At 44.0% G+C, this 27020-nt stretch overlaps 1 protein-coding gene across 1 annotated transcript in view; it reads left to right on the top strand.

The window, feature by feature from the left end:
* The window catches only part of LOC117355151 (cytochrome c oxidase assembly protein COX18, mitochondrial), a 58421-nt gene that overhangs the window by 3131 nt on the left and 28270 nt on the right, over positions 1-27020 (top strand). Inside the window, exons 2-4 of the mRNA XM_033933280.1 lie at positions 6801-7275; positions 16081-16181; positions 17526-17692. Coding sequence (XP_033789171.1) covers positions 6801-7275; positions 16081-16181; positions 17526-17692 — 743 coding nt within the window. The remainder of the gene's footprint in view (positions 1-6800; positions 7276-16080; positions 16182-17525; positions 17693-27020) is intronic.

Genomic DNA, 27020 nt, shown 5'->3' with positions numbered 1-27020 from the left:
TTTAATCTCTTTTGTAATCCGCCTTGAACCGCAAGGTAATGGCGGAATAGAAATCTCTAATGTAATGTAATGTCTTTCCTGCTTTAGAAGGCAGACCAAGTAGCGAACCTTGGCTTCTCATCCAGATATGTCCAGGATTTTAAAGGGAGCATTGCATCTTCACCCTCTTGTGCGCCACCCTTTTCCATCATGGAATCTTAATCCCGTCCTGCAGGCACTAACTTGGGCTCCATATGAGCCCATGGAGGAGGCCTTGCTCATGGACTTAACAGTCAAGACTGTGTTTTTAGTGGCTGTGACTTTGGCCAGAAGGGTATCATAGAGAACGTAAGCAAACATGTAGGAAACTTGAACGAAAATGGAAGAAATCTACTTCAGACTTAGATAAACTTAATTGGAGGCTTACTGTAAGAAAATGTAACTGAGTTGAGGAAAGCAAGAAAAAACTACTATGGAGGTAAAATTGCTAATTCTAATCATCAAAGTTGTACCTTATTTAGACTCTGGCATACATTGACCAATTATGATCATACATCTTCTCAGGCTTCATTATTCACAGCAAACACTCTTGCTTCTTTTTTTGAAGATAAAGTTGTTACTATTAGGAATTCTTTTTCTGTAGTGAACCTTGGTCTCTTTTTAAGGGACTCTAAGGGACTCCAATGCTGACGCCAGCTGATCACTTTTTGTATTCATTTGACTCAGTATCTGAGTCTCAAAACTTTGTGCAAAATTGATGATGTAAATGTATTCTTGATCCTTTTCCCTCTTATCTTTTTGCCAATATTCCTCTTTAAGCGATCAATTGGTTGACTATACTATTAAATTATGCTTTGGAAACAGGATTTTTCTCACATCATATGATGGGTATAATAAGTCTTACTCTCCTTCTGAAAAAATCAGATCTCGATCCAACTGTCACCTCCCACTATAGACTGATTGCTAACATAACCCTCTTAACTAAACTTATGGAATCAATTGCTGCCACCCAACTCTCAAGTTATCTGGAGAAATTTTCTAATCTCTTGCCTTTTCAGCATGGGTTTCACCTAAACTTCAGTATAGAAATTCTTCTGGTTCCTCTCCTTTCTAAGATCCAACAGTTACAGTCCAGTAAGAAACATGCTATCTTACTTCAGTTTGATCTCTCTTCAGCTTTTGACATAGTTAATCATAATATTCTGCACTACCTGCTTTCAGAAATCGGCCTTAACCAAACTGTCTTAAATTGATTCATTAAATTTTTATCCTCCCGTTCTTATTCAGTTAATATGGAAGGTTCCAACTCAAAATCGTGGAGGGCCCTTTGTGGTTTCCCCAGGGGCTCTCCATTGTCTCCAATTTTATTTAATATTTACATGAGCACATTGAAATATTACGATTTGAATTCCCGAAAAACTTTACTAACATACGCTGATGATATTTTTATATTACTTGAGGTTGACCCCACAGCTCGATGATCTGATACTCAATATTAACTACTGTATTGCCAAACTTTGGTCCTGGGTGACGATGGTCCAGATGAAATTAAATGCTGCCAAGATTAAGCTTTTATGGCTTGGCCTAAAGTTAGACTCTCTTCCTTCTGCTGTGATCTTAGACTGAGGAGAATCTTTGAAAATTGAGTTTTCCTTGCTAATATTGGGTACTGTCATCGATTCATCACTTACATTCAAAGAACAATTAAGTTCGCTTGTAAAAAAGTAGTTTTTCAGCCTCCGTGTTCTGAGAAGAGTGAGAGCACTCTTTCATCAGCAACATTTCTCAGTATTGGTTCAATCAATCATTTTGTCAAGGTTGGATTATTGTAACTCAATGTATTTGGGCCTTTCAAAGGCTAGTCTGCAGAGACTTCAACTAATACAAAATACTGCAGCTAAGCTTATTTTCAGTAAGAGTAAATTCCATCACGTAACCCCTCTGCTCAAGGAATTACATTGGCTCCCAGTGTATCTCAGAATTCAATTCAAGTGCATTTGTATTGCATTTAAGATCTTATTTGGCATTTTCATCACTTTGATTCCTTTAGACTGGAATGTGCATAGGTCTTATCTTGCTAGAACCTTCAAGAGATTTAGTCATTCTTTTGCTTTTAAATTAACCGAATTCTGGAATGCTTTACCGCTTATATTAAGTTTAGGTTCTTTTCCTTTATACCGGAAAGCTCTGAAAACCTTTTTGTTTGCTAAATATTTTGGAAACTAACTATTCTAGTCTACTTTTCCTTGTCAAGTTTATGTATTATGTATTACATTACTGTTAACTGAGTCAAGCTCCTTTTGGTTGATGACCTAGTCTATAAAACTAAGTTTTAGTTTAATTGCAAACTCTGTTCTGCAGGGAACCTTTCCTCAAGATTTCGGAGACTGGTGTCTCATTTCAAACAGTACTTTCCTTCTTACTGAAGGTAGTTCCTAGTTTTCACAAAAAACAGAAAGTGTATTTCCTGGCCTTTTGCCCTTCGGAGCAAAGGAGGAAGTTAAGATCTTCGCTATTTAGAGATGACGAATGACTGTCACTTGTTCGATCATCTCTTTGTGCTCCTGGGTGCAGCACAATGGGGCAGTCAGCATTAAAGGTGACCATTTCAAGATGGATTCATCCGAAAATTTCTTTGGCCTATATTGGGAGTGGAAAACAGTTTTCCATGGGAGTAAGAGCACATTTCCACCAGAGGGGTGATGTCGTCCTGGGTGGAGGCTAGAACTGTCTCGCTTGAAGAAATTTGTAGAGCAGCTATGAGGTCTTGACTACACACTTTTAGTAAGTTTTACAGGGTGGATGTAACAGCCATATGGGATGCAGAGTTTAACATAAGAACATAAGCATTGCCTCCGCCGGGTCAGACCAGGGGTCCATCGCGCCCGGCAGTCCGCTCCCGCGGCGGCCCTCCAGGTCCATGACCTGAAAATGTTCCCTACCTAACCTAAAAAGTCCATATCCTATTTGCTCAATGTCCTGTGAGGTAAACCTCTATCTGTACCCCGTTATTCCCTTCACTTCCAGGAAGTCATCCAGTCCCTTTTTGAACCCCAGAATTGTACTCTGGCTTATCACCTCTCCGGGAAGCGCGTTCCAGGTGTCTACCACCCGTTGAGTGAAGAAGAACTTTCTTGCATTTGTTTTGAATCTGTCTCCTCTCAGCTTTTCTGAGTGACCTCTTGTTTTAGTTGCCCCTGCTAGTTTAAAGAATCTGTCCCTCTCCACCTTCTCTATGCCTTTCATAATTTTATAAGTCTGTATCATGTCCCCTCTCAGTCTCCGCTTTTCCAGGGTAAAGAGCCCCAGCCTGTCTAACCTTTCGGCATATGAGAGGTTCTCCATACCCTTTATCATCCTCGTTGCTCTCCTCTGGACCCTCTCGAGTATTGCCATGTCCTTCTTGAGGTATGGTGACCAGTATTGGACGCAGTATTCCAGATGTGGGCGCACCATTGCTCGATACAGTGGCAGGATAACTTCCTTCGTTCTGGTAGTAATACCCTTTTTGATAATGCCCAGCATTCTGCTCGCTTTTTTTGAGGCCGCTGCACATTGCGCCTCCGGCTTCATTGTGTTATCCACCAATACCCCCAGATCTTTTTCTTGGCTGCCTTCCCCGAGTACCCTCCCTCCCATCGTATAGCTGTACCTGGAGTTCCCCTTCCCTATGTGCAAGACCTTACATTTCTCCACATTGAAGCTCATCTGCCATTTTTTTGCCCACTCACTCAGTTTGTTCAGGTCGCTCTGCAGGTCTTTGCATTCTTCAACATTTCTGACTGTTCTGGAGAGTTTTGTGTCATCCACGAACTTGATAACTTCGCACTTTGTCCCCGTTTCTAGATCATTGATAAATATATTGAACAACAGTGGTCCCAGCACTGACCCCTGCGGAACACCACTTGTGACCCCTATCCAGTCAGAGTAGTGCCCCTTTACTCCTACCCTCTGCTTCCTGTCCGCCAGCCAATTTTTGATCCATCTGTGCACGTCCCCTTCCACCCCGTGACTCCACAGTTTCTTCAGTAGGCGTTTAGTTCTGTGGTACTAGCAGCAGGTCCACTTGTCCCTCCCTAGGCACTGGAGACTACTTTGGTATATCCCACTAGCCAAGACTGATATTCTTGTTGCATTAGATGGGAAGATTAGGTTCTATCTTTGCTAATCTTCTTTCCTGTAAACAGGAATACGAGTATCAGTGGACAATGTGAAAGCTGATTTCCTAAGTCGCAGACACTGAAAGTGTACAGAAAGGTGAAATAAGGAGCTAATGGCCTTATGCAAGATGTTATGTAAAGAAAATAATACAATACAATAAATCCATTTCTAGACCACAGAACCAGGTTGTTCAATGCAGTTTACAAAAGATTAATAATTTGTACAGGATGAATAGTTAAAGAATTAGTTGCCTATGAATTTTTTGAAAAGATGAGTTTTCAAATGCTTTCTAAATTGAACAGATTCTTAAAGTTACTATCATGCAATGCAACTTTTTAATGATGCGTTTGTATTATGACTGTCCTTTGAAGGACATTTAAATTGATATTTAGCCCAGCTTTTGTGGCAATTATAGCAATACAGGTTAAATTTTTACCCCTTACCTTCTGTTTTTTTGCCTTTAACTGTTCTTTTCTTTCTGTTTATTGTCGTTCTACCCTTTTTCCTCTCGTGTGAGTTTGATTTGTGAGACTTTGTAGATGTCTTTATTGGATAAAAATTAGTTACTAATTTTACTATATCTGTACGCCCTGTTTTCAGTTTTTTATTTATTGTAAAGCCGCTTTGTAATTTAAAAAGGCGGGATAACAAATTCTTAATAAAACTTGAAAGTTGTCGCTCATGAAATTTTTTGTACTTAAGAGAAAACAAATCAAGTGTGAGTTTTTCTTGGATTTTTCTGAGTTGAAAAGACAAATATTGTGGAGCTTGACCAGTAGCGACTTTATAATAGAAACAGCCCAGCTTAAATACAGTACGCGCCTCCACTGGGAGCCAATGCAGCTCTTGATACAGTGGAGTAATTCGGACCTACTTCCTTTGATTATATATAAGTTTCTGAATAATTCACATTCTTAGGATGTTTTTCAAGTTTATTAATAAATTTGATAAATCGCCTATTAGAATCACTAAGCGCTGTACAAAATCAAAATAGAGTATAATAAAAAGAAACAAACATTTAACAATATACTTTCATCAAAAACAAACATGAGTTGGGAGGGAAAGAATAAAAGTTACAATTTTCAATTTAGGGTAGAAGGAATGGCAAAAACAAAAGGGGAAGGGGAAGTTAAACCACAGCATGATTTGGAATCTCACTAAACATTTAAATATTGAAAGCATCTCTAAATAAATAAGATTTTAAAAGTTTTTTGAATGTTGTAACGTCTTTTTCATTTCTAATGTATTGTGGCAGGGCGTTCCACCATTGAGGTCCTATCACAGAGAATATGTCAGCTCTTCTTGTTCCAATAATTTTCAGAGAGGGGACTGTAAGGAGATTTTGACCAGAAGAGCAGAGTGAGCGTTGAGAACTGTGAGGTATTAATAGTCTAGATATAAATTGAGGTTCGTTGGAGGCTAGAGTTTTAAAGATGAGCAGCATTATTTTAAAGGTGATTCTATGACCAATTGGAAGCCAGTGAGCATCTATTAACAATGGTGAGACATGATCGTATTTCCTAGCATTTTTCTTGGTTTCTACAAGATCTACTATGTTGCAGTAATTGAGTTGGCTTAGAATTAAAGACAACCAGAAATCTGAATACTGGGGCTTCAAAATAGGATCTCGGTATACGCAATTTCCACAGCATGGAGAAACTCTTCTGAATCACAGTATCAACTTGATGTTTCACAGTTAGATTGTAATCAAGGGTAACACGCAGAATTTTGATTGTGAAATGGATTGTATATTGCAAAGATTTGACGAATATAGATGAATCGTGGGGTAGTTGTTGAGGAGAGGCAAAAAAGAATTTAGTCTTGTCGGGGTTCAACTTTAATTTGAACTCCGACATCCTAGTTTCTATAGTCTCAGATAGCCTCAATAATGTGGATTATACTACTCAATGATGTTTTACAGGGAACTATTGTAATATCATCAGCATAACTGAACAATTTAGCACCTCAATTTGACAATCTTGGCCCGAGAGAAGAGAAATAGATATTAAAGAGCGTCATTTAAAGTGGTGATCCCTGCGGAACCCCGAGACCAAGTTGATATTATTGACATGAAATTGCTGATTTCTTTTTGCGTGAATGAAAGGCTCAGTGGCTATTTGAAATTCAGTCAAAATACTTGCATAACTTCCACTGGCACCTCAAAGACGCTAGTCCAGAGGTCGGCAATTCCAGTCCTCGAGAGCCACAGGCAGGTCAGGTTTTTAGGATATCCACAATAAATATGCATGAGATAGATTTGCATCTCAAGGAGGCAGTGCATGCAAATCCATCTCGTATGTATTCTTAGTGGCTATCCTGAAAACCTGACCTGCCAGTGCCTCTCAAGGACTGGAATTGCCTACCCCTGCGCTAATGGCTAGGGCTGGGCTTTGGCCTGCTGGTGGGTGTGGACCCTGCCACAATACCTTACAAATTCAGTGTGGATTACATACATCAAGAAAACCAGGCAATCCCTGGGAGCTCACAAAGCATCTAATTACACAGTTCAGAAAATGATGTGCTATTAAATCTGTGATTTCAGTAAAAGTGTTTTCTCTGCTTTTGTTTTATGTCTGTCTGAACAGAATTAACCACTTGAAAGATATTTGCAGCTTTGTTCTGCTGTGCATTCTGTAACTAGTTTACAATTTGCTTGTCAGGTTTCCTAGGATGTACTGGAAGTCTGGAAGACTGGTGGCCCTTCCACTCCGCAATGTCTGTCGTCCACATGCACTTGGCATCATTTTACAGAGACGTGTGCTTTGGAACGCTTCAACTTTATCTGCAGTCTTTGCCACTCGGGGAAAGGAGAACCCTTTGTCTAGCTCATCCACTCTTCCTTTTAAAGCCTTTAATAAAAGCCCGACTGGGCTTTGCATGCCAATATCATGGCAGAGAAACACTGGGATGTTGGCCTTTTGCTCAGCAGCATCGGTTCCTGACAACAGCATTAGGCCTGGTTGGTACGAGAGCATTGCTGATTCGGCTCCAATTCACCTGGCAGAGAACTTGCTGACCAGTCTGCAGGATGCATCTGGGTTGCCCTGGTGGGCAAATATTATCTGTGCCACAGTGGCACTGAGGACAGCTATTACCTTACCTCTAGCTGTGTATCAGATGTACATCGTAGCCAAGGTGGGTTGGAAACACACACACAGTAAAGTGGAGGTGTCTAATGCAGGTACACGCTGCTCACTTTCTTTGTATGGCTCTTAGACTGAGAGGGCCCTTATGAGGGCCTAAGCACTGCTTTCTGAGTGATGAAGTTGCACTCTGGGGGTGTTCGGGGTGTAAAATAAGATAGGGGAGTGGTACGTTACTGTATAGTTAATAATAATAACTTTATTTTAATATACCGCAATACCATAAACAGTTCAGAGCAGTTTACAGAGGAAGAGACTGTATACAGACAGCGATATTACAAAAAACTTTCAAAATTACATTAGCATGGTAAGATTAATCACATTTTTCCTGGAAGTGTTTTAGAAGTACATCAAGGCAGAAGTGGAATCAGATAAATTTATCAAAGAGATAAGTTTTGATTGACTTCCTAAAAGTTTGGTAAGAAAGTGCGTTTGAGATAAAGTTGGTTAAACATTTATTCCATTTGCCTTCTTGGAATGATAATGATCTATCAAGAAATCTCTTGTAGGTTCAGCCCTTCAAGGATGGAAAGGCGAACAAGTAGGTGCTACGTGTACAAGTTGTGCCTGGAAATTCAAAATGATCGGATAAATTGGGAATGAACTTGTTATTAGAGAATGACAGGGGGCGTCACTTGATACACTCAGCCTGAATGGACGTCTCTAGCCACCTCTCCCAACCTTAGAGCTGTATTATCTGCTTTATCCTGCCTAACCCAGCACTGGAGACCTGAAATTGCTTTTGTCGGCTAGGTAGAGTTGCAGGCTGTCTGCTCTTCCTGTTTTCTGCGGGGGCGACCCGTTATGCCGACTTAAATCTCGAAGGCTGCTAAAAATCTTAGAGGCCCATCGACTCCTGCCAAGATGGCGACGGCGCCCTCCTCCACATGAGTACAACTCAGCCCGACGATTACCCTGCCTGCCGATGTCTTTAAAGAGCTGAAAAAGTACCTAACGGCTTTTTTGGATGATAAACTTACCCGGCTGCAATCTACAGTTGATGGTATAAAAAGACATGGTGGAGAGGCAAGCCACCCGTCTGCAGCACATGGAAGATCGGGTGTCAACGCAAGAAGACCGAACTGTGGCTTTGGAGGCAGGGGCCCAGTCACTCGAGGAGAAGTGCTGTCGGCTGGAGGAACGAGCAGAAGACCTGGAGAACCGGAGCCATCGGAACAATATTCGGCTTATAAGCCTGCCGGAGTCTATCATCTCTGCGGAGCTGCCCTGTTTGGTCTCCACTTGGCTGCTTAAGGAGATGGGTATGGACGCTGGAGGCCTCCCGTTGCTGGTTGAGAGGGCGCATAGACTGGGGATCCGCCGGGAGGGAGACCAAAGACCGCGCCCGGTGATTGCTCAGTTTCTTAACTTTGTCGATAAGCAACAGCTCATGGCCAGATACAAATCGAAGAGCTTTGTTTCCTACGAGGGACATAGAATACTTTTGTTCCAGGACTATTCTCCGCAAGTATCAGAGCTGAGACGAGCGATGGCCCCGTATTGCACCCAACTCCACCAGCACCAGCTTCGCTTTGCTCTGCAATATCCTGCTAAGCTTTGAGTGCACCACAACAACAAAGCACTCTATTTCTCCACCCCGGCGGAGGTACGCACCTTTCTGGAGGGCTTGCCGGGCTGACTGCCTTACGCATGCAGCGCTTGGGAAATCCGTGGACCGCCACCCCCATACTGGACCCGAGAGCGCCTGGACCTGCCTTCATCTAGTAACTGCTGAGTACTCTGCCTGCTGGGACTTGGAATAGAGACTTTTATATCTCGTTGTTCTTTCTTTACTCTCCCTTCTCCTCCCTACCCCAGCATGCTGACATATTGAATAGGGTACCTGCGGGGCCTGCCTAGCCCTTGTACTTTGCAGTCTATTCCCTCTTTTCTAACTTTTCCAATCTGGAGCCCTGAAGCAGCCCCCCGAGCGAGGGACTTCCGCTTGCAAACATATGGGAGGGGCCTCATGCCATTCTGCCGAAAAGAGCCACGTTGGGCGCCTTCCGCATGCCGCAATTCAGGCCCTGAGCCCGATCGGGAGACCTCCCGATGAGCGTGACTCCTGATTTGGAATGCACCCCAGCGGCTCTCTGTTCAGCTGGTTTACCTCTTTTATCTTTCTTTCTTGGCTGCTGTTTTATTTCTTATGCTTTCTCGTTCTCTCCTCTCCCTTTTGCTTCCTCTCTCTAGCCTTCTGGCGCCCTGCCCTGTATGTGGGCCTTGTTTGCTCTGCTCTTTGCTCTTTATTGTTTCCCTCATTCTGGGGGTATTCTCTTCTCTTCACCAGGATCCGCAGCACATGGGGCTCGCTATTACTTTCAGCTGCGATCGTACCGGGGACTTTTATGGTCCGGCACTCCGGATTTCTTCTCAGCTCTCCCCTTCTCTTCTCCCCTTTCTCTACACTGGCTTCAGTTCTCAGAGGGGGGATGGGTGGGTGTGTGGGTTGTAGTGAGACACGGGCGAGCTCCTCATTCCAGCTATGGATGGTCTCCCCTTATTATTGCGGGGTCTGTTCGTTCAGGTTCCCTATGTGTACAGTAGATCTATATTGTTCTGTTGGTTATTTGCCCTGCTCTATGGCAACTCTGGATACTTTATCAGCAGGTTTCTGCATCTGCCCCGGTTTCACTGTATCACCCCCCTATTGGGTTTGTAGGGGAGATGGGGGGGCCTGGTTCTTAGTGCTGTGGGTTTTCATTTGCATAGTCCCGGTGGGAGGGAGATTTCCAGGTTAGGTACGGGAGTGATAGAGCCACGGCAGGGGTGGGGGGACAGTGGGTGGCTTGGGGAGCTGGGGGTGGGGGGGATTAGTTGGGATTTGTTGTGAGGCTGTTGGTTGTTGAGGGCTGTATTCGGGTTGGGGTCACTTTCTATCTCTGACCCAGTAGTCTTTGATTTGACTAGGTACTGGGTGGAGGGGGCACTAGGGTTCGGTGGGATCCCTTGGTCTCATTTTCCTACACCCGGGTTTAGGAGAGAGGCTCGGGGGCTGAGTGTATGCAATCCTTCTTGGGTACGGGGAATTGGAAGGTTTGGGGAGGACTTTCCGGGATGGGAAGGAGGGGGAGTAAGTTTGGGAGTATGTTTGTAGTGTGGATGTGGATGAATGTGAGGGGGTTTGTTCAGCAGCAGGGTGGGGGGGAGGGCTCTAGTAGAAGGTGGGCCAGGGGGACTGTGGGAGTGCTACTGTTTCCTGGAGACGGGCCTAGCTGGGGGTCCTGGTCTCTGGTTTGTTTTTTCTTTTTCATCTTTTGGGCACAGTGGTGGCTGTTTTTGCTTAGCAGCTATGGTTAACTTAACTGCGCTCACTCTCAATGTCGATGGTATCCACTCTCCAATCAAGCGTAAGAAAATCCTTACTTGGCTTAGGAAACAACAGGTTGGCATTGCCTTCCTACAGGAAACCCACTTGACTAATGCTGAACATGAGAAGCTGCGCAGAGAATGGGTAGGAGACGTGCGCTACTCCTCTTACAATGGTCGACAGCGAGGAGTGGCCATTTTAATACATAAACAGATCCCTCTCTGCATTCATAAGACCATTCAGGACAAGGAAGGTTGCTTCATTATAATTTTGGGAGAGTTTTGGGGATCCCAATACCTTTTTTGTAACCTTTATGCCCCAAATGTGTATAGTCACAGATTCTACTCTGGGCTGTTAGGCATTGTAGCGCAATACCCTACATATCAATTGATTGTGGGGGGGATTTTAATATCACAGCTGACCCTACTGTTGACTTTTCTCCTGCCAAGCCGCTGTCCCGGAATTCTATTCGACTGGGGGTTAACTTCTTGTGTGACCATCTAGCAGTGGTAGATGCGTGGCGGACTCTCCACCCATTTGAACGGGAATACACGTTCTACTCTAACCCTCGTTCTCTGTATTCCAGACTAGACTATGATTTGGTGTCCTCCACGATCTTTGCGCGGGTAGACAAAGTTACTATTGAAAAAACCCCTCTCTCAGATCATTCAGCTGTGATGCTAGTTGTGAGTTACGGATCAGGGGGGAGATAAGATTTGGCGATTTCCCACTGCTTTATATTCTGATAAGGATTTTCAGGCATATTTACAGGCCCGCTGGCTGGAGTATGCCTCATACAATAACACTCCTGAAGTAGACCCTGCCATATTTTGGGACACCTCTAAAGCGGTGTTGAGGGGTCACATCATCCAGTATGTTGCCACTAAACGGAAACAGCAGGGGGAGAAGCTTTTGTCTCTCTCTGAGCAGCTGGCAGCCCTGCGTCGGCGTCATAGGGTGGGTCTTGAGAGGGAGGATGGTCAGCAAATTAAAACTCTCAGGCTTCAGATTGATGAGATCTTGGATCTCCATGCTCGCCAGGATATTTTCTATCAGAAATTTTGTCTCTATCGGTGGGGTGGTAAGGCAGGCAAACTTCTTGCTAATTTGGTACGGCCTTTTTGGAAAAAAACAACTCATTAAATTGGTGAAGAATACTAGGGTTGAGTGTTTTATCAAAGAGGCCCAAATACGGGAACAATTTGTAGAGTTTTATAGTGCTCTCTATGCGCAGAGGGATTTCTCGGAGGCGGACAGGGATCACTTTTTTGGGGATATTTTTGTACCACGACTCTCCGAGGCACAGGCAGATCAGCTGAATGGTCCTATATTTCTGGAGGAAATTCATCAGGGGATCAAGAAGTTGAAGCTCACGAAGTCTCCGGGACCAGCATGATAACCTTTTCTGATCTGTTCATGATCCCCTTCTTTATCATTCCTAGCATTCTGTTCGCCCTTTTCGCCGCCGCTGCACATTACGTGGATGGCTTCATCAACTTGTTGATCAGAACTCCCAAGTCCCTTTCCTGGGAGGTCTCTCCAAGTACTGCCTCGGACATTCTGTATTCGTGCATGAGATTTTTGTTACCGACATGCATCACTTTACACTTATCCACGTTGAACCTCATCTGCCATGTTGATGCCCATTCCTCGAGCCTGATTATGTCATGTTGCAGATCTTTGCAATCCCCCTGCATCTTCACTACTCTGAATAACTTCGTATTGCCCGCAAAGTTAATCACCTCGCTTGTCGTACCTATGTCCAGATCATTTATAAAGATGTTGAGCACAGGTCCAAGCACTGAGCCCTGCGGCACCCCACTGGTGACACTCTTCCAGTCCGAGTATTGTCCATTTACCCCCACTCTCTGTTTCCTATGCTCCAGCCAGTTTTTAATCCAGGTGAGTATTTCACCCTCAGTTCCATGGCTCGCAATTTTCCGAAGTAGTCGTTCATGCGGAACTTTGTCGAATGCCTTCTGAAAGTCCAGATATACAATGTCGACCAGGTCGCCCTTGTCTATCTGCCTGTTTTCTCCCTCAAAGAAGTGCGAAAACCAGACTGAGAGTTGTGTAGGATGTTGAACTTCTCTAAGTATTTCATGAGATCGATGTTAACCAATCTTTCCATTAGTTTAAGAAAAAATGGTATGTTGGCAATAGGTCTGGAGTTGGCAGACAAGGAAACAGACTCCTTAGAATTTTTAATAATAGGAGTCACAAGGGGATATGACCAAGTTCCGCCAGAAATTTGCCTTGAAGGAGATAGGGGCTGATTTCATAATAGTCGGTGGACAGTTATACAGTGGACAATTTGATTTTACATATTTTGAATACAGCTTGAGGAATTGGTTCCAGTCTGGATTTTCAAAATGATTCCAGATCATATCAACAGCTGAACTTTTTTCCTAAAGGAATTAGAGAGATTGGTAAATCTGAGTTTGAACCTACAAGAGACGATCTCAAATTAAGAATTTTTGTAGCAAAATAGTTGGCTAAATTCATAGCAGAAGGTAGAACATCTGTATTAGAATGTTTATGTAAATCAATATCAAACAAAGAGTTGACTATTCTGAAAAGTTCCTTACTATTTAAAGTAGGAGAATTAATTTTTTGAGAGTAATGTTTGCAACGCTTTTCTTTGATCATTCTTTTGTATTCTTTAACCTTTAGTCGCCAAATAAGTCTGTCCTCATCTTATACCATATTCTTTCCAATTTATGTAATTCTCACTTTAAAACCATTAAATCAGTATCATACCAGCTGTCTGATAATGTCTTTTCCTGCATTCTTTCAGAGGTGTAATATCATTTAAGACCTGATTGCTAAAGTTTTTCCATCCTAAAATGAAATTTGGATCAAAAACTGAGTTAAATATTAAGCTATAATGTGTTCAAAATTCTATTGGGTTCAGTTGTCCTCTTGTGCAAATAGTTTTCTTCTATTGGTACCTTCTGTGCCCCTCCTGTCCTGTGTCTGGACCTCCAGAGGGCTTGAGGCATGTGGTTCTTCCTCTTCCCCCCATGATCAGATGAAAGGCAGAGCCATCTCATACATATTCATCATGGATTTCCTCAAAGACCAGACTGGTTTGAGACATCATGACTGCTGGCAATTCATCATGGATATGAGAAGGACAAACCAGTAGAATGAAGAGTATGACCAAGAGAGGGAAGGTGGGGAGGAGGGAGGCAAAGTAAGGACAGGGATCAGGAGAGCAAAGAGGGGTGGCAGATTGAGGTGCAAGATAAGAACATAAGAAGTTGCCTCCGCTGAGGCAGGCCATAGGTCCATCCTGCTCAGCGGTCCGCTCCCGCGGCGGCCCATCAGGCCCATTGCCTGAGCAATGGTCTATACCTATCTATACCCCCCAATCCCTTTTTCTTCTAGGAATCTATCCAAACCTTCTTTGAAACCATTTAGTGTTTTCTTGTCTACAACAGCCTCTGGAAGCGCGTTCCATGTATCTACCACCCTCTGAGTGAAAAAGTACTTCCTAGCGTTTGTTCTAAACCTGTCCCCTTTCAATTTCCCCCAATGCCCCCTTGTGCTTGTGGTGCCCCTTAATTTGAAAAATCTGTCCTTGTCTACTTTTTCTATGCCCTTCAGGATCTTGAAGGTTTCTATCATGTCTTCTCTAAGTCTTCGCTTCTCCAGGGAGAAAAGTCCTAACTGCTTCAATCTGTCGGTATATGGGAGATTTTCCATTCCCTTTATCAGTTTGGTTGCTCTTCTTTGTACTCCCTCAAGTACCGCCATGTCTTTCTTGAGGTACGGCGACCAGTACTGGACACAGTACTCCAGATGCGGCCGTACCATTGCACGATACAGCGGCATGATAACTTCCTTTGTCCTGGTCGTAATACCCTTCTTAATGATACCCAGCATTCTGTTTGCTTTCCTAGAGGCTGTGGTGCATTGCGCCGATGCCTTCAGTGTTGCGTCTACCATCACTCCCAGGTCTCTCTCCAGGTTACTAACCCCTAGTGGTGTTCCCCCCATTTTGTATGTGAACATCGGGTTCTTTTTCCCCACGTGCATGACCTTGCATTTCCCCACGTTGAAGCTCATCTGCCATTTTTCGGCCCACTTTTCCAGCTGCGTTAGATCCTTTTGGAGATCCTCGCAGTCTTCCTTGGTTTGAGCCCTGCTGTATAGTTTGGTGTCATCTGCAAATTTAATGACTTCACACTTAGTTCCCGCCTCTAGGTCATTTATGTAGATATTGAACAAGAGCGGTCCCAGCACCGACCCCTGCGGAACTCCGCTCGTGACCCCTTTCCAGTCTGAGTAGTGGCCCTTTACGCCAACCCTCTGCTTCCTGTTTGCCAGCCAGTTTTTGATCCATCGGTGGACCTCCCCTTGTACCCCGTGGTTCCATATCTTTTTAAGCAGTCTCTCGTGTGGCACCTTGTCGAAGGCTTTTTGGAAGTCAAGGTAAATGATGTCTATAGATTCCCCTTTATCCACCTGGCTGTTCACTCCCTCAAAGAAGTGCAATAAGTTTGTGAGGCATGACCTACCCTTACAGAAGCCATGTTGACTTGGTTTTAGCTGCCCATTTTTTTCGATGTGCTCACAGATGCCGTCTTTAATCAGTGCCTCCATCATCTTTCCCGGGACTGAGGTCAGGCTCACCGGCCTGTAGTTTCCTGGGTCCCCCCTTGCGCCCTTCTTGAAGATGGGCGTGACATTTGCTATTTTCCAATCCTCCGGGATCTCTCCGGTTTTTAAGGATAGGTTGTATATCTGTCAAGTGGCTCCGCTATTACGTCTTTTAGTTCCTTGAGTACCCTTGGGTTAATGCCTGTTTAGTTTACAGAGCACGTCATTTACTGCACACAGGCATACTACCAGAGATTGGCACAAGAGGGATTTAAATTTTCTGTCAATTAAGCTTGTGTGGTTAAAATATAGTTGGGAACAATCTTGTACTTTTCAGAGTGCAACTATATGTACTACCTATATTTGGCAAATTCCTTCTTACATTCAATTTAGAAAAGCTTTAAAAGCTTACCTGTTTTAAAATTAATACTTCCAAACGACCAATTTATTGTGACATCCCTTCTAATTGAAAAGGTCATCTTGTTGTAAGCCACTCTGCAGCTTGGGTTAAGGGCAGAATATGAGACAGCAGAAGAGAATAGAATAGAGAGTGAAGAGGGAGGCAAACTGAGGTGCGTGAGGAGGCAGACAGGTGCAGGATGAGGAGAACATGGGGGGCAGACTGAAGTGTGGGGTGGACAGATAGGGGATAGGATTAGAAAACAAAGGGGGAGGACTGAGGTATGGGATTAGAAAGCGAAGAGGGGGGCTGATTGAGGTGCAAGATCAGAACAGTGAAGGGGGACAGAATGATGCATGGAATCAAGAGGATGAAGAGGTGGGAGGGGCAAGGGATGTGCGAGTTGAGCAGAGAGAAGAGGAGTGGCAGCAGAGTTTGGAATCAGCTGGGTATTTTTCAGCCTCTTCCTTTTCTTTACTCAGGTAGAGAATTTACAGCCTGAAATTGAAACCCTTGTGAAAAGGCTCCGGTATGAAGTTTCTGTTTATGGCAGGCAGAAAGGATGGTCTGAAAGAGTTGCCAGGTGAGTGTGTGCTTTGTTTTTCTGCTTAAGCCATTAATCAGTGAGAAAAGAAAAGGGAGACTTGTAAGGGGATTGATAAATGGCCACTACCTGGAGATGTAGTGGAGTGAATAGGCAAATTGAGTGGACTTAAAAGGAAGCAAAGCAGTGAGACTGAGGCAGAAGAAAAGGTGTGAGTAGCAGTCCACCACCACCACCACAGCCAACTGTGGAAGGTGTTTGGGGGGGGGGGAGAGGTAACCTCTGTGACACCGTCTTCAGGGAGAAGCCAAGTCTGAAAGCAAAAAGATGGAGAACATGAGAGAGAAAGAGGCTGTGAATGTAAGCAAGCTTTAGGAGACAGAATAGATGTGAAAGGGAGAGAAGAGGGAGGAAGGAGAAGAATGGAGATAGAATTGGAGAGGTTATGGTTGGACTTGCACAGATAGGTGAGAGTTGATTTGGAGGGCCAGGACTGAAATTGATACAAGAACATAAGAATAGCCTTACTGGGTCAGCCCAGTAGCCCATCCTCACAGTGGCCAATTCAGCACCAGTACCTGACAAAAACCACAAGAACACTGGACAGACTTGCACAGTCTGTGTATGGCCGTTTGGTGGAGGATGGGCAGGGGAGGGCTTCAATGGCTGGGAGGGTGTAGATGGGCTGGAGTAAGTCTTAACAGAGATTTTGGCATTTGGAACCCAAGCACAGTACCGGGTAAAGCTTTGGATTCTTGCCCAGAAATAGCTAAGAAAAAAAATTTAAAAAAATTAAATTTAAAAAAAAAAATTTAAATTGAATCAGGTTGGGCAGACTGGATGGACCATTCAGGTCTTTATCTGCCGTCATCTACTATGTTACTATGTTAAGTAGCAACATTCCATGCTACCGATCCAGGGCGGGTAGTGGCTTCCCCCATGTCAGTCTCAACAACAGATTATGAACTTTTCCTCCAGGAACTTGTTCAAACCTGAATTATATCTCCCCTCAGCTGTCTCTTTTCCAAGATGAAGAGCCCTAACCTTTTAGCCTTTCTTCATACAAGAGGAATTACATCCCCTTTATCTTGGTCGCTCTTCTTTGAACCTTTCTGTACCCACATTACGTCGAGAATGTTTATGCATGTCACATATTTAAGTTCATGTCGTCTTGTCAGCATACGTATTTGCACACATGTATACAACTACACAATTACCTAAAATCTCTTTTCTGCATTAAAAAGAGGTTTCACACGTTGGAAAAAAGTTTCCTCAAATTAGAGCCAGAGGACATTGGATGCTTCACATACATTTGGCTTCAGGCAGTAAGGAATTGTTACCCTTACTTGGAGTCTTTGTAAATTTGTTTCTCTCTTGCCCTAGATTCCATTTCAGAAAAAATCTGAAGAGAATCATTTCTGGGTTGTACGTGCGAGATAACTGCCATCCCTTCAAGGCCAGCCTGCTGATGTGGATTCAGATTCCCATGTGGATCTTCATGTCCATGGCTCTGCGTAACTTGAGTATGGGGACGCTCCATTCAGGAGATGGTAATAATGGAAATTTTGGTTGCTCCGCTCTGCCAAAAATGCAGTTCTTTGGAATGAATTGATTTATTCGATTTCTTTTTTTAGCCTGTCTTCCCAAAGGAGCTCAGAATGGGTTACAAATCAGGTGCTCAAGCATTTTCCCTATCTAATGTACCTGGGGCAGTGGAGGATTAAGTGACTTGATCTGGAGCTCACAAGACGCTGTGCAGGGTTTGAACATAGAACCTCAGAATGCTGAGGCTGTAGCTCTAACCACTAAGCTACACTTTCCAGGTTCTTTCAAAATCACAGACTGGTTGGCATTGCAAAATATGTCAATAATGTCCAATGATTTTTTGGTGTGGATATCCTGTGACACAGAGCTTGGCACTGCCTGTTACTGCCCCATTTAGCAGGAGTCTGGGTAAGAAGCAGTACACTGCCAGACCTCTTCCTCTGGAGAATGGAGAATTTCTCTCTTAAATTACCATTAAAAATAACCATTATTTTGAGCTTTCAGTGAGAAAGTACTTATGAATAAATTTGACAAAATGTTATTGCTGAGATGTGGTTGCACTTCCAAAGTGACAAAAATGCTTGGGAGCCATATGTGGCTCTGCCCAAGACTTGAAACCGACTGAATTTTCTGGTTTTGTTTTTTGGTGACAAACCTGGCCCAAAATCTGTATTTGGTCTTGTTTTGGTTTAGGCTGAAAATCCCAGTGTGTTTTCAGCTGGAACCAAAACTTTGTGCTGTGTCCCCTAGCTCCCTAACTCCTTCACCTCTTCCCCCTATTCCAAGACTCCTCATGGTGGTGTTGATCTCCAGTTGCTCCGCTGTCAAATGGCTGCTCAACCTCAAGCAGTAGACTTTTGAGACTGCAAGCAGAGATTGTGGCAGCCATTGACAACACAGCCATATGGGCAGGAGTGACTGAGAATCACTTATATCCTGATGGCACCTCTAGAGAACCAGTGAGAGTTAGGTGAGGGAGATAGGTTTGTTTTGACTGAAACAGAGTGAGAAATTGCGGTCATAGATTTGGTTTTGGTTACCCCCCCCCCCATAAAAAACAAGCAAACCCAAAAACAACTCAGTATGAATATAAGAATATCCTTACTGGGTCAGGCCAATGGTCCATCAAGCCCAGTACCCGTCTTCACGGTGGCAAATCTAGGTCACCAGTACCTGACCAAAACCCAAAAAGTAGCAACATTCCATGCTACCAATCCAGGGCAAGCAGTGGCTTCCCCATGTCTTTCTCAAAAACAGACTATGGACTTTTCCTCCAGGAAATCAGCTCCATTAACCACTCTTACCACATCCTCTGGCAATGTGTTCCAGAGCTTAACTATTCTCTGAATGAAAAAATATTTCCTCCTATTGGTTTTAAAAGTAACTTCATTGAGTGTCCCCTAGACTTTGTAAGTTCAAGTTTAATTTATTTGATATACTGCAAATATAAAACCTAAACGGTTTACAATATAAAATTATAAGAAAGAGAAGAAACAAGCACAAACAAGTTAACAAATTATGACTGTACAAACATATCAAGAAACTTAAGGAAAGAAAAAATGGATTGGTTACAATTTCATCTCAGTTTGGGGAAAAGGGATAATTACAAATAAGGTATGGGATAAGAAAGTAATCATGCTCTGTTGTTGCCCATGACTATTGAACTATGAGCCGAATGTGAAAGAAAAATAATAGGGGGCTCATAATCGAAAGAGAAAAACATCCAAAAACCGGCCTAAGTCGGGACTTGGACGAACATTGTCCAAATATGTCCAAGTGCCGATAATAAAAATGGGTTTTGGACATATTTCTAAATGACCTAGGCCTTCATAGTGCTGCTGAACGACCAAAGCTAAACGGGGGCGTTTCAGGAGGAGTGTTGTAACCGGCAGCCTCAGGGCAAGGTGTCTTGGGCCACCGGTACAAGAAAAACTTCTTGTGAGCCGCTACGGACAGCACAAGGAAAATAATATAGCGTTTAGCTAAGGACACCACCACACCAGGTAAGTTCTTTTCAAAATAAACTTTAGCTTTAATCTTTAAAGTAAAAATAAATATCAAGCTTTGTCAGGATGATTCTGTTTATCACTCAGACTCAATATCCATAAGGCAAAACTAAATAAGTTGCCAAAGTCCACAAACTCATAGTCCATCAACATGTATCCAAAGGAAAAGAAAAAAAAAACCTCAAAATACACAATCTTCAGAGTTATCTCAATTCCAAATAAGTCAGTGTAATTACACTGGCTTCTTCAGCATCAGAGTGCTGGCCAGACAGAGTGCTCCGTGTGGTGTTAATCTGCCATGAAAATTGGCCCTCTATCCCACCACTATGAACACAGGGCTAACCCCTCTGTCTGGGACTGGGAACAGATCACTTCTCCCAAAGAAAAACAAGGAAAACAAGTTCCAAAAATTCAGTCCTTCACCAAGTTCAAAAGATAATTTCTCTTGTTCTTCAGCTGACTTAAAGTAGCCAGCACAGGCAAGCCATTAACAAAACAAACTTTCAAAAAAACATGCAATAGTCAGTCACTTGCCTCTCACACAGTATATCTCCATATCTTCACCAGGCAATTCAATAATTGACTCAGCATTGGCTTCCAGTTCCATATCCTGAGGCTCCTGCAGTAGATTAAGAGACATGTCCTCACCAGCCTCTGTTAGCTCCATAGCTTCTGGAGTTTGGCTGACATTCAGCGCTCTCAGCCCTGAGCGCTGGAACCTGTCCTCTCCAAGTGTCTGCTGCTTCTGATTCTCAAGAAACTGGTACTTCAAGTTAAGGAGTCTGCAGCCCCGCCCCAAACCCTCAGGAGGAAGTGATTTCTTGTTAATCACCCTAGGCTTGTGTGGGGGATGGGAATCCTGCAGTTCTTCCCTCCTACTCCCTCTACAGGACACAGAAGGAAACTCATTCACTGACTGAAATTGGGTTTTAAAAGTAGGTAATTGTGTGGAGCCTAAACCTGACTTGTGCACTGCTCTTGGGACATTCCTAGCAGGCATAGTCTGCTTACCACATACCCCTCCCCTTAACTGACTGCTAGGGATGGACCTAGGCCTCTCCGGGTCCTTTTCCCCAACACGGGATAAAGCGTCAGCAAACATAGGTTAACGTTTCCTATTCCTGTAGTCTTTCCTCTCCAAAGAAGGACTTGGTTCTGTAGTGTAAAAACCTCCATTCCGTTGTATCTCCTGGGCCTGAGCTATGGCCTCTGGATCAGTTAACAGAATTAACCCTTCTTCTAAGGAGTTTATTCTGGTACCAAAACTTGAGATAAGCTCACTCACTTTTTTAAGATTTTCACCACTTATCTGTTTCACTTGTGTTTGGACCTTTCTAACTTCCTCACACACTTGGCTAACCGCACAGGCAATGTCATATATCCCTGAGTTAGGATCTTGCTGTTCTACTACGTGGCATTCACCATGCTCAATCTGTTTTTTTATATCTCGAGTATTCTCTTTTAGAGATTGCAGATCTTCTTGACACTGCTGGAAATTCTCCTCCAGAGTAGACCTTAATAATTGGTCCTGGAGTAAAAGAGCCTGCTGTAATTTATCACCCAAACTCCCCTCCACCTCCTGGACGGCTTGTTGCCATTGTTGTTTGTGGCCCTCCTGACCCTGAGCTAATTCTCGCTGCAGTCTACAGAATTGTTGTTCAACAGCCTTTTCTATGACTGACAGAGAGTCTTGGTCAGACTGGGAAATCGTTGGGCCTAGAGATACTATGCTCCTTTCCAAAAGAACATCAGAGGAACCAAACCCTTTTGTCCCTCTACGTGTGGGTAGTAACTGCTTCCATTTCTCCAACTTTGGTTGCCAGATCAATATCCAAGCGACCGAAATGCAAGGGACCTGGGGAGAGGAAGAAGCTTCACCAATGCCCAAAGGAATAATCAAATCAACCAAACAGAACTCGATAGCGAAACTCTCTCGGACTTCTTCCAGTCCAAAGTACAAAACATCCGAGCTAACCTCGACCTCAACACCAAACACACTCCTACTCAGCTCCAACCAACTCCATATACCCCCCCTTCCGCCACTCTCTCCCAATTTCATTTAGCTACTCATGCGGAGGTCCTCGAAACCCTGAGAGAACTCAAACCCTCCAACACCATCCTCGACCCCTGCCCGTCCAGCCTCCTGCTATCTGCCGGAGACGCCATGGCAGAATCCATCCTCCCCATCATTAACACCTCTCTAACTACTGGAACTGTCCCCCTCAGCTGGAAATCAGCTATTATCAAGCCCACTCTCAAAAAACCCTCCCTTGATCCTAATGAACCTGGCAACTATCGCCCAGTCTCCAACCTCCCAATTGTCTCCAAACTCCTTGAACGAATTGTACTCCACCGCCTACACCCTTTCATTGAAGAACAAGCTGCCCTATCCCCAGCCCAATCCGGCTTCCGTAAGGGCCACAGCACAGAATCAGTTCTCCTTGATATCATCGACGACAGCTGGTCAATACTTGACAAAGGCAATGACGCCCTACTAGTCCTACTTGACCTTAGCGCTGCCTTCGACACAGTTGACCACCACCTACTCACATCTAGACTCCAAGACCTCGGAATCAAAGACACAGCCCTCCAATGGATCACCTCCTTCCTTCACCAAAGGACCCAAACTGTCCTACTAGGGACACATAAATCTAACCCTAAGCCCATCAAATATGGCGTTCCTCAAGGCGCCCTTCTATCCCCCCTCCTATTCAATCTCTACATCAAACCCGTCATCGATATAGCGCAAAAATATAAAATCAAAATCCACTCTTATGCAGATGACATCCAGCTGCTCCTCCCCTTAGGCGAAAACCGGCCATCCCAAATTGCTAACCTCGAACTCTGCCTCACTGACATGAAGACTTGGATGTCAAACAACAAGCTTCAACTCAATGCCTCCAAAACCGAACTCCTATGGATCAGAAACAAAAACACCAAATACCTACGACCTACACTAACATGGGATTCCACTCTACTAACGGCAGCAGATCAAGTTCGCAGCCTGGGAGTAACCCTAGACGGACACCTATCCTTATCCAACCACATATCCCAAGTAGTCTCCACCTCCTTCTACTACCTTCGCCAACTGAAAAGGATCAAACCCTACATCTCCACACCAGACCTCGCCCAACTCCTATACGCATATGTCCTCTCCAGAATGGATTATTGTAACTCCCTATTTAATGGACTAACCAAAAATAATATCAAACGCCTCCAACGGGTCCAAAATGCAGCCATCCGCCTCCTACACAACCTCAACTACCACGATTCCATCTCCCCGGCACTCCATGCTGAACACTGGCTCCCAATTAGCCAACGCTGTACTTTCAAAGCCCTGACAATTGCCCACAAGAGAATCTACTCCACCACCCCCTCCTACATAAAATCCAAACTTCCCATCTATAACCCCACTCGCACCCTCCGCTCAAAGTCAGAGATACGCCTATGCACCCCCCCGGGAAGATCCCTGCTCACAGAAACTGCCCACAAACGATCCTACAGCCACTTCATTCCACACCTCTGGAACCAACTCCCCCCCCAACTTAGACAACAGAACTCATTATTAACATTCCGTAAATCGGTAAAGACCCTCCTCTTCAATTAAAGATCTCCTCTGTCTTCTCCCCCCCTTAGGCCCCACCCTCCACTCTCCTACCACCTTCCCGAAATTCCAGTATGACCCTCTCTTACTCTATCCACTAACAAATTCAACCTATACGCTTATAACTTTCCTTAAACCAAACTACTGTATTTCCCCCTTCTCTCTCTCTGCTTACTCTCCCTGTATTTAAATTCTCTCCAAAAACTAAATCCAATCACTAAACCTGTTGTACCACTTATATGTCTAGTTGCTCCCCACTGTGTATGTTCATTTGTAAACCGTTCTGAGCTATTGGGAGGACGGGATAAAAATCTAAATAAATAAATAAATAAAAAGATTGCTCTGAAAAGAGAAGATGGAACTTCTATCTACGTGGGTGTAGTCTACAGACCTCCGACTCAATCGCAGCAAATTGATAAGGATCTGATTGTGGATATCCAAAAGTTTGGAAGGAAAGAGGAGGTTCTGCTGTTGGGAGATTTCAACCTGCCGGATGCGGACTGGAATGTTCCGTCTGCGGAATCGGAAAGAAGTAGGGAGATTGTGGATGCCTTTCAAGAGGCTCTGCTCAGACAAATGGTGACGGAACCCACAAGGGAAAAAGCGATATTGGATCTGGTCCTCACAAATGGAGAGAGTATCTCTAATGTTCGAGTGGGTGCTCACCTGGGTAGTAGCGATCATCAAACGGTTTGGTTTGATATAACGGCTAAAGTGGAGAGCGGCTGCACGATACTTAAAGTCCTAGATTTCAAACGTACGGACTTTAATGCAATGGGAAAGTACCTGAAGAAAGAGCAGTTAGGATGGGAGGACATAAGAGAAGTGGAAAGACAGTGGTCTAAGCTGAAAGGAGCGATAAAAATGGCTACGGACCTTTATGTGAAGAAAATCAATAAAAACAAGAGAAAAAGGAAGCCGATATGGTTCTCCAACCTAGTGGCTGAGAAAATAAAGGCGAAAGAGTTGGCGTTCATGAAATATAAAAAAACCAAAGAAGAGGAGAGCAGAAAGGACTACAGGGTGAAATTGAAAGAACTGAATCACTATATTTGGCAAAGTCTTCTTACAAAAATCAAAATCAACTATCCAAAATAGAAGACCAACTCAAACAAAATTCTTGTTCTTATTGTAATACCGCTCTCAGAGACCTGTGATGGTAGAACACAGCAGTGTTTTAAAACCACTCTGACAGGTAAATGGTATCTTTCATTGAGCCGGTATTAATCAATGCAGAAACTGCAAACTTTCTACAAGCTCTTATAAAGTGCTAAATGTAATAAATGTTTAAAATGTATATCAAAAAATTCTTTGCACTTATCTTGTGAAAGCTGGTTTGTGGTTAGCAAAGGTAGTAATACATGGCTGAACGCCCTACGGGACCCGTTTCACCACATACAATGGCTTCTTCAGGGGTCATGTCATTGAAAAAGTGCGACTTAGTGTTCGTCTGCACATAAAAAATGGCGCTGGGCTTGTTCAACAAATCTCTGGAGACGGGAGTGATTCCTGGGGATTGGAGGAGAGCGGATGTGGTCCCTATTCATAAAAGTGGTCACAAGGATGAAGCAGGAAACTACAGGCCGGTGAGCCTCACTTCAGTTGTTGGAAAAATAATGGAAGTGTTGCTGAAAGAAAGGATAGTGTACTTCCTTGAATCTAATGGGTTACAGGATCTGAGGCAACATGGCTTTACAAAAGGTAAATCGTGCCAAACGAACCTGATTGAATTTATTGATTGGGTGACCAGAGAGCTGGATCGAGGACATATGCTAGATGTAATTTACTTGGATTTCAGCAAAGCCTTTGATACAGTTCCTCATAGGAGGCTGTTGAACAAACTTGAAGGGCTGAAGTTAGGACCCAAAGTGGTGAACTGGGTCAGAAACTGGCTGTCGGACAGACGCCAGAGGGTGGTGGTTAATGGAAGTCGCTCGAAGGAAGGAAAGGTGACTAGTGGAGTCCCTCAGGGTTCGGTGCTGGGGCCAATCCTGTTCAATATGTATGTAAGTGACATTGCTGAAGGGTTAGAAGGAAAAGTGTGCCTTTTTGCAGATGATACCAAGATTTGTAACAGAGTAGACACCGTAGAGGGAGTGGAAAATATGAAAAAGGATCTGCAAAAGTTAGAGGAATGGTCTAATGCCTGGCAACTAAAATTCAATGCAAAGAAATGCAGAGTAATGCATTTGGGGATTAATAATAGGAAGGAACCGTATATGCTGGGAGGAGAGAAGCTGATATGCACGGACGGGGAGAGGGACCTTGGGGTGATAGTGTCCGAAGATCTAAAGGCGAAAAAACAGTGTGACAAGGCAGTGGCTGCTGCCAGAAGGATTCTGGGTATAAAGAGAGGCGTAGTCAGTAGAAGGAAGAAGGTGTTGATGCCCCTGTACAGGTCATTGGTGAGGCCCCACTTGGAGTATTGTGTTCAGTTTTGGAGACCGTATCTGGCGAAAGACGTAAGAAGACTTGAGGCGGTCCAGAGGAGGGCGACGAAAATGATAGGAGGCTTGCGCCAGAAGACGTATGAGGAGAGACTGGAAGCCCTGAATATGTATACCCTAGAGGAAAGGAGAGACAGGGGAGATATGATTCAGACGTTCAAATACTTAAAGGGTATTAACGTAGAACAAAATCTTTTCCAGAGAAAGGAAAATGGTAAAACCAGAGGACATAATTTGAGGTTGAGGGGTGGTAAATTCAGGGGCAATGTTAGGAAATTCTACTTTACGGAGAGGGTGGTGGATGCCTGGAATGCGCTCCCGAGAGAGGTGGTGGAGAGTAAAACTGTGACTGAGTTCAAAGAAGCGTGGGATGAACACAGAAGATTTAGAATCAGAAAATAATATTAAAGATTGAACTAGGCCAGTTACTGGGCAGACTTGTACGGTCTGTGTCTGTGCATGGCCGTTTGGAGGAGGATGGGCAGGGGAGGGCTTCAATGGCTGGGAGAGTGTAGATGGGCTGGAGTAAGTCTTAACAGAGATTTCGGCAGTTGGAACCCAAGCACAGTACCGGGAAAAGCTTTGGATTCTCGCCCAGAAATAGCTAAGAAGAAAAAAAAAAAATTTAAATTGAATCAGGTTGGGCAGACTGGATGGACCATTCGGGTCTTTATCTGCCGTCATCTACTATGTTACTATGTTACTATGTAGATTCGTTCACAAATGAGTTGCGCTATTCAGTCCCCTTTCTTAACCTGGTAGTCCGTTTCTGCGCTATTTATTAAAAGAACAGAAACATTTCCCCGGAAATCAGGATCAATAACTCCAGCACCTACGTCCAGGGAATGTTGTAAAGCTAGCCCTGAACGTGAGGCCACCCAAAGATAAGACCCCGGTGGCGGAGATACTTGGATATCAGTGGGGACCAATACTCTTCCCCCACTCTGCACTACTATATCCATAGCTGCGTAGATATCGCATCCCGCTGCCTTATCATAGGCCTGTGTCAGAGCATGGGCATTTTCAGATAAAGGGGCCCATCGAATTGTAGGACGCCAATGAGAATAAGCCCTTCCCTCCTGCTGAGGATAACAGTTGTTGGACTTATTTCTCCTGCGCCTCCAACTCGAACCTTCCTTTGCCATAAGGGCACATCTGTATCCTCCTTCTTTACCCTGGGTTCTAAGGGGTTTCTTTTCCTGGATGCCCTCCCCAAGGCCTGCCCAATCACGCCCTAAAATAAGGGAAACAGGAGCATTGGGAATCACTGCCACAT

Source organism: Geotrypetes seraphini, chromosome 2 (assembly GCF_902459505.1).
Source record: "Geotrypetes seraphini chromosome 2, aGeoSer1.1, whole genome shotgun sequence".
NCBI lineage: Eukaryota > Metazoa > Chordata > Amphibia > Gymnophiona > Dermophiidae > Geotrypetes > Geotrypetes seraphini.
Note: the sequence above shows the minus strand (reverse complement) of the source record. Positions and strands in the feature narration are given on the sequence as shown.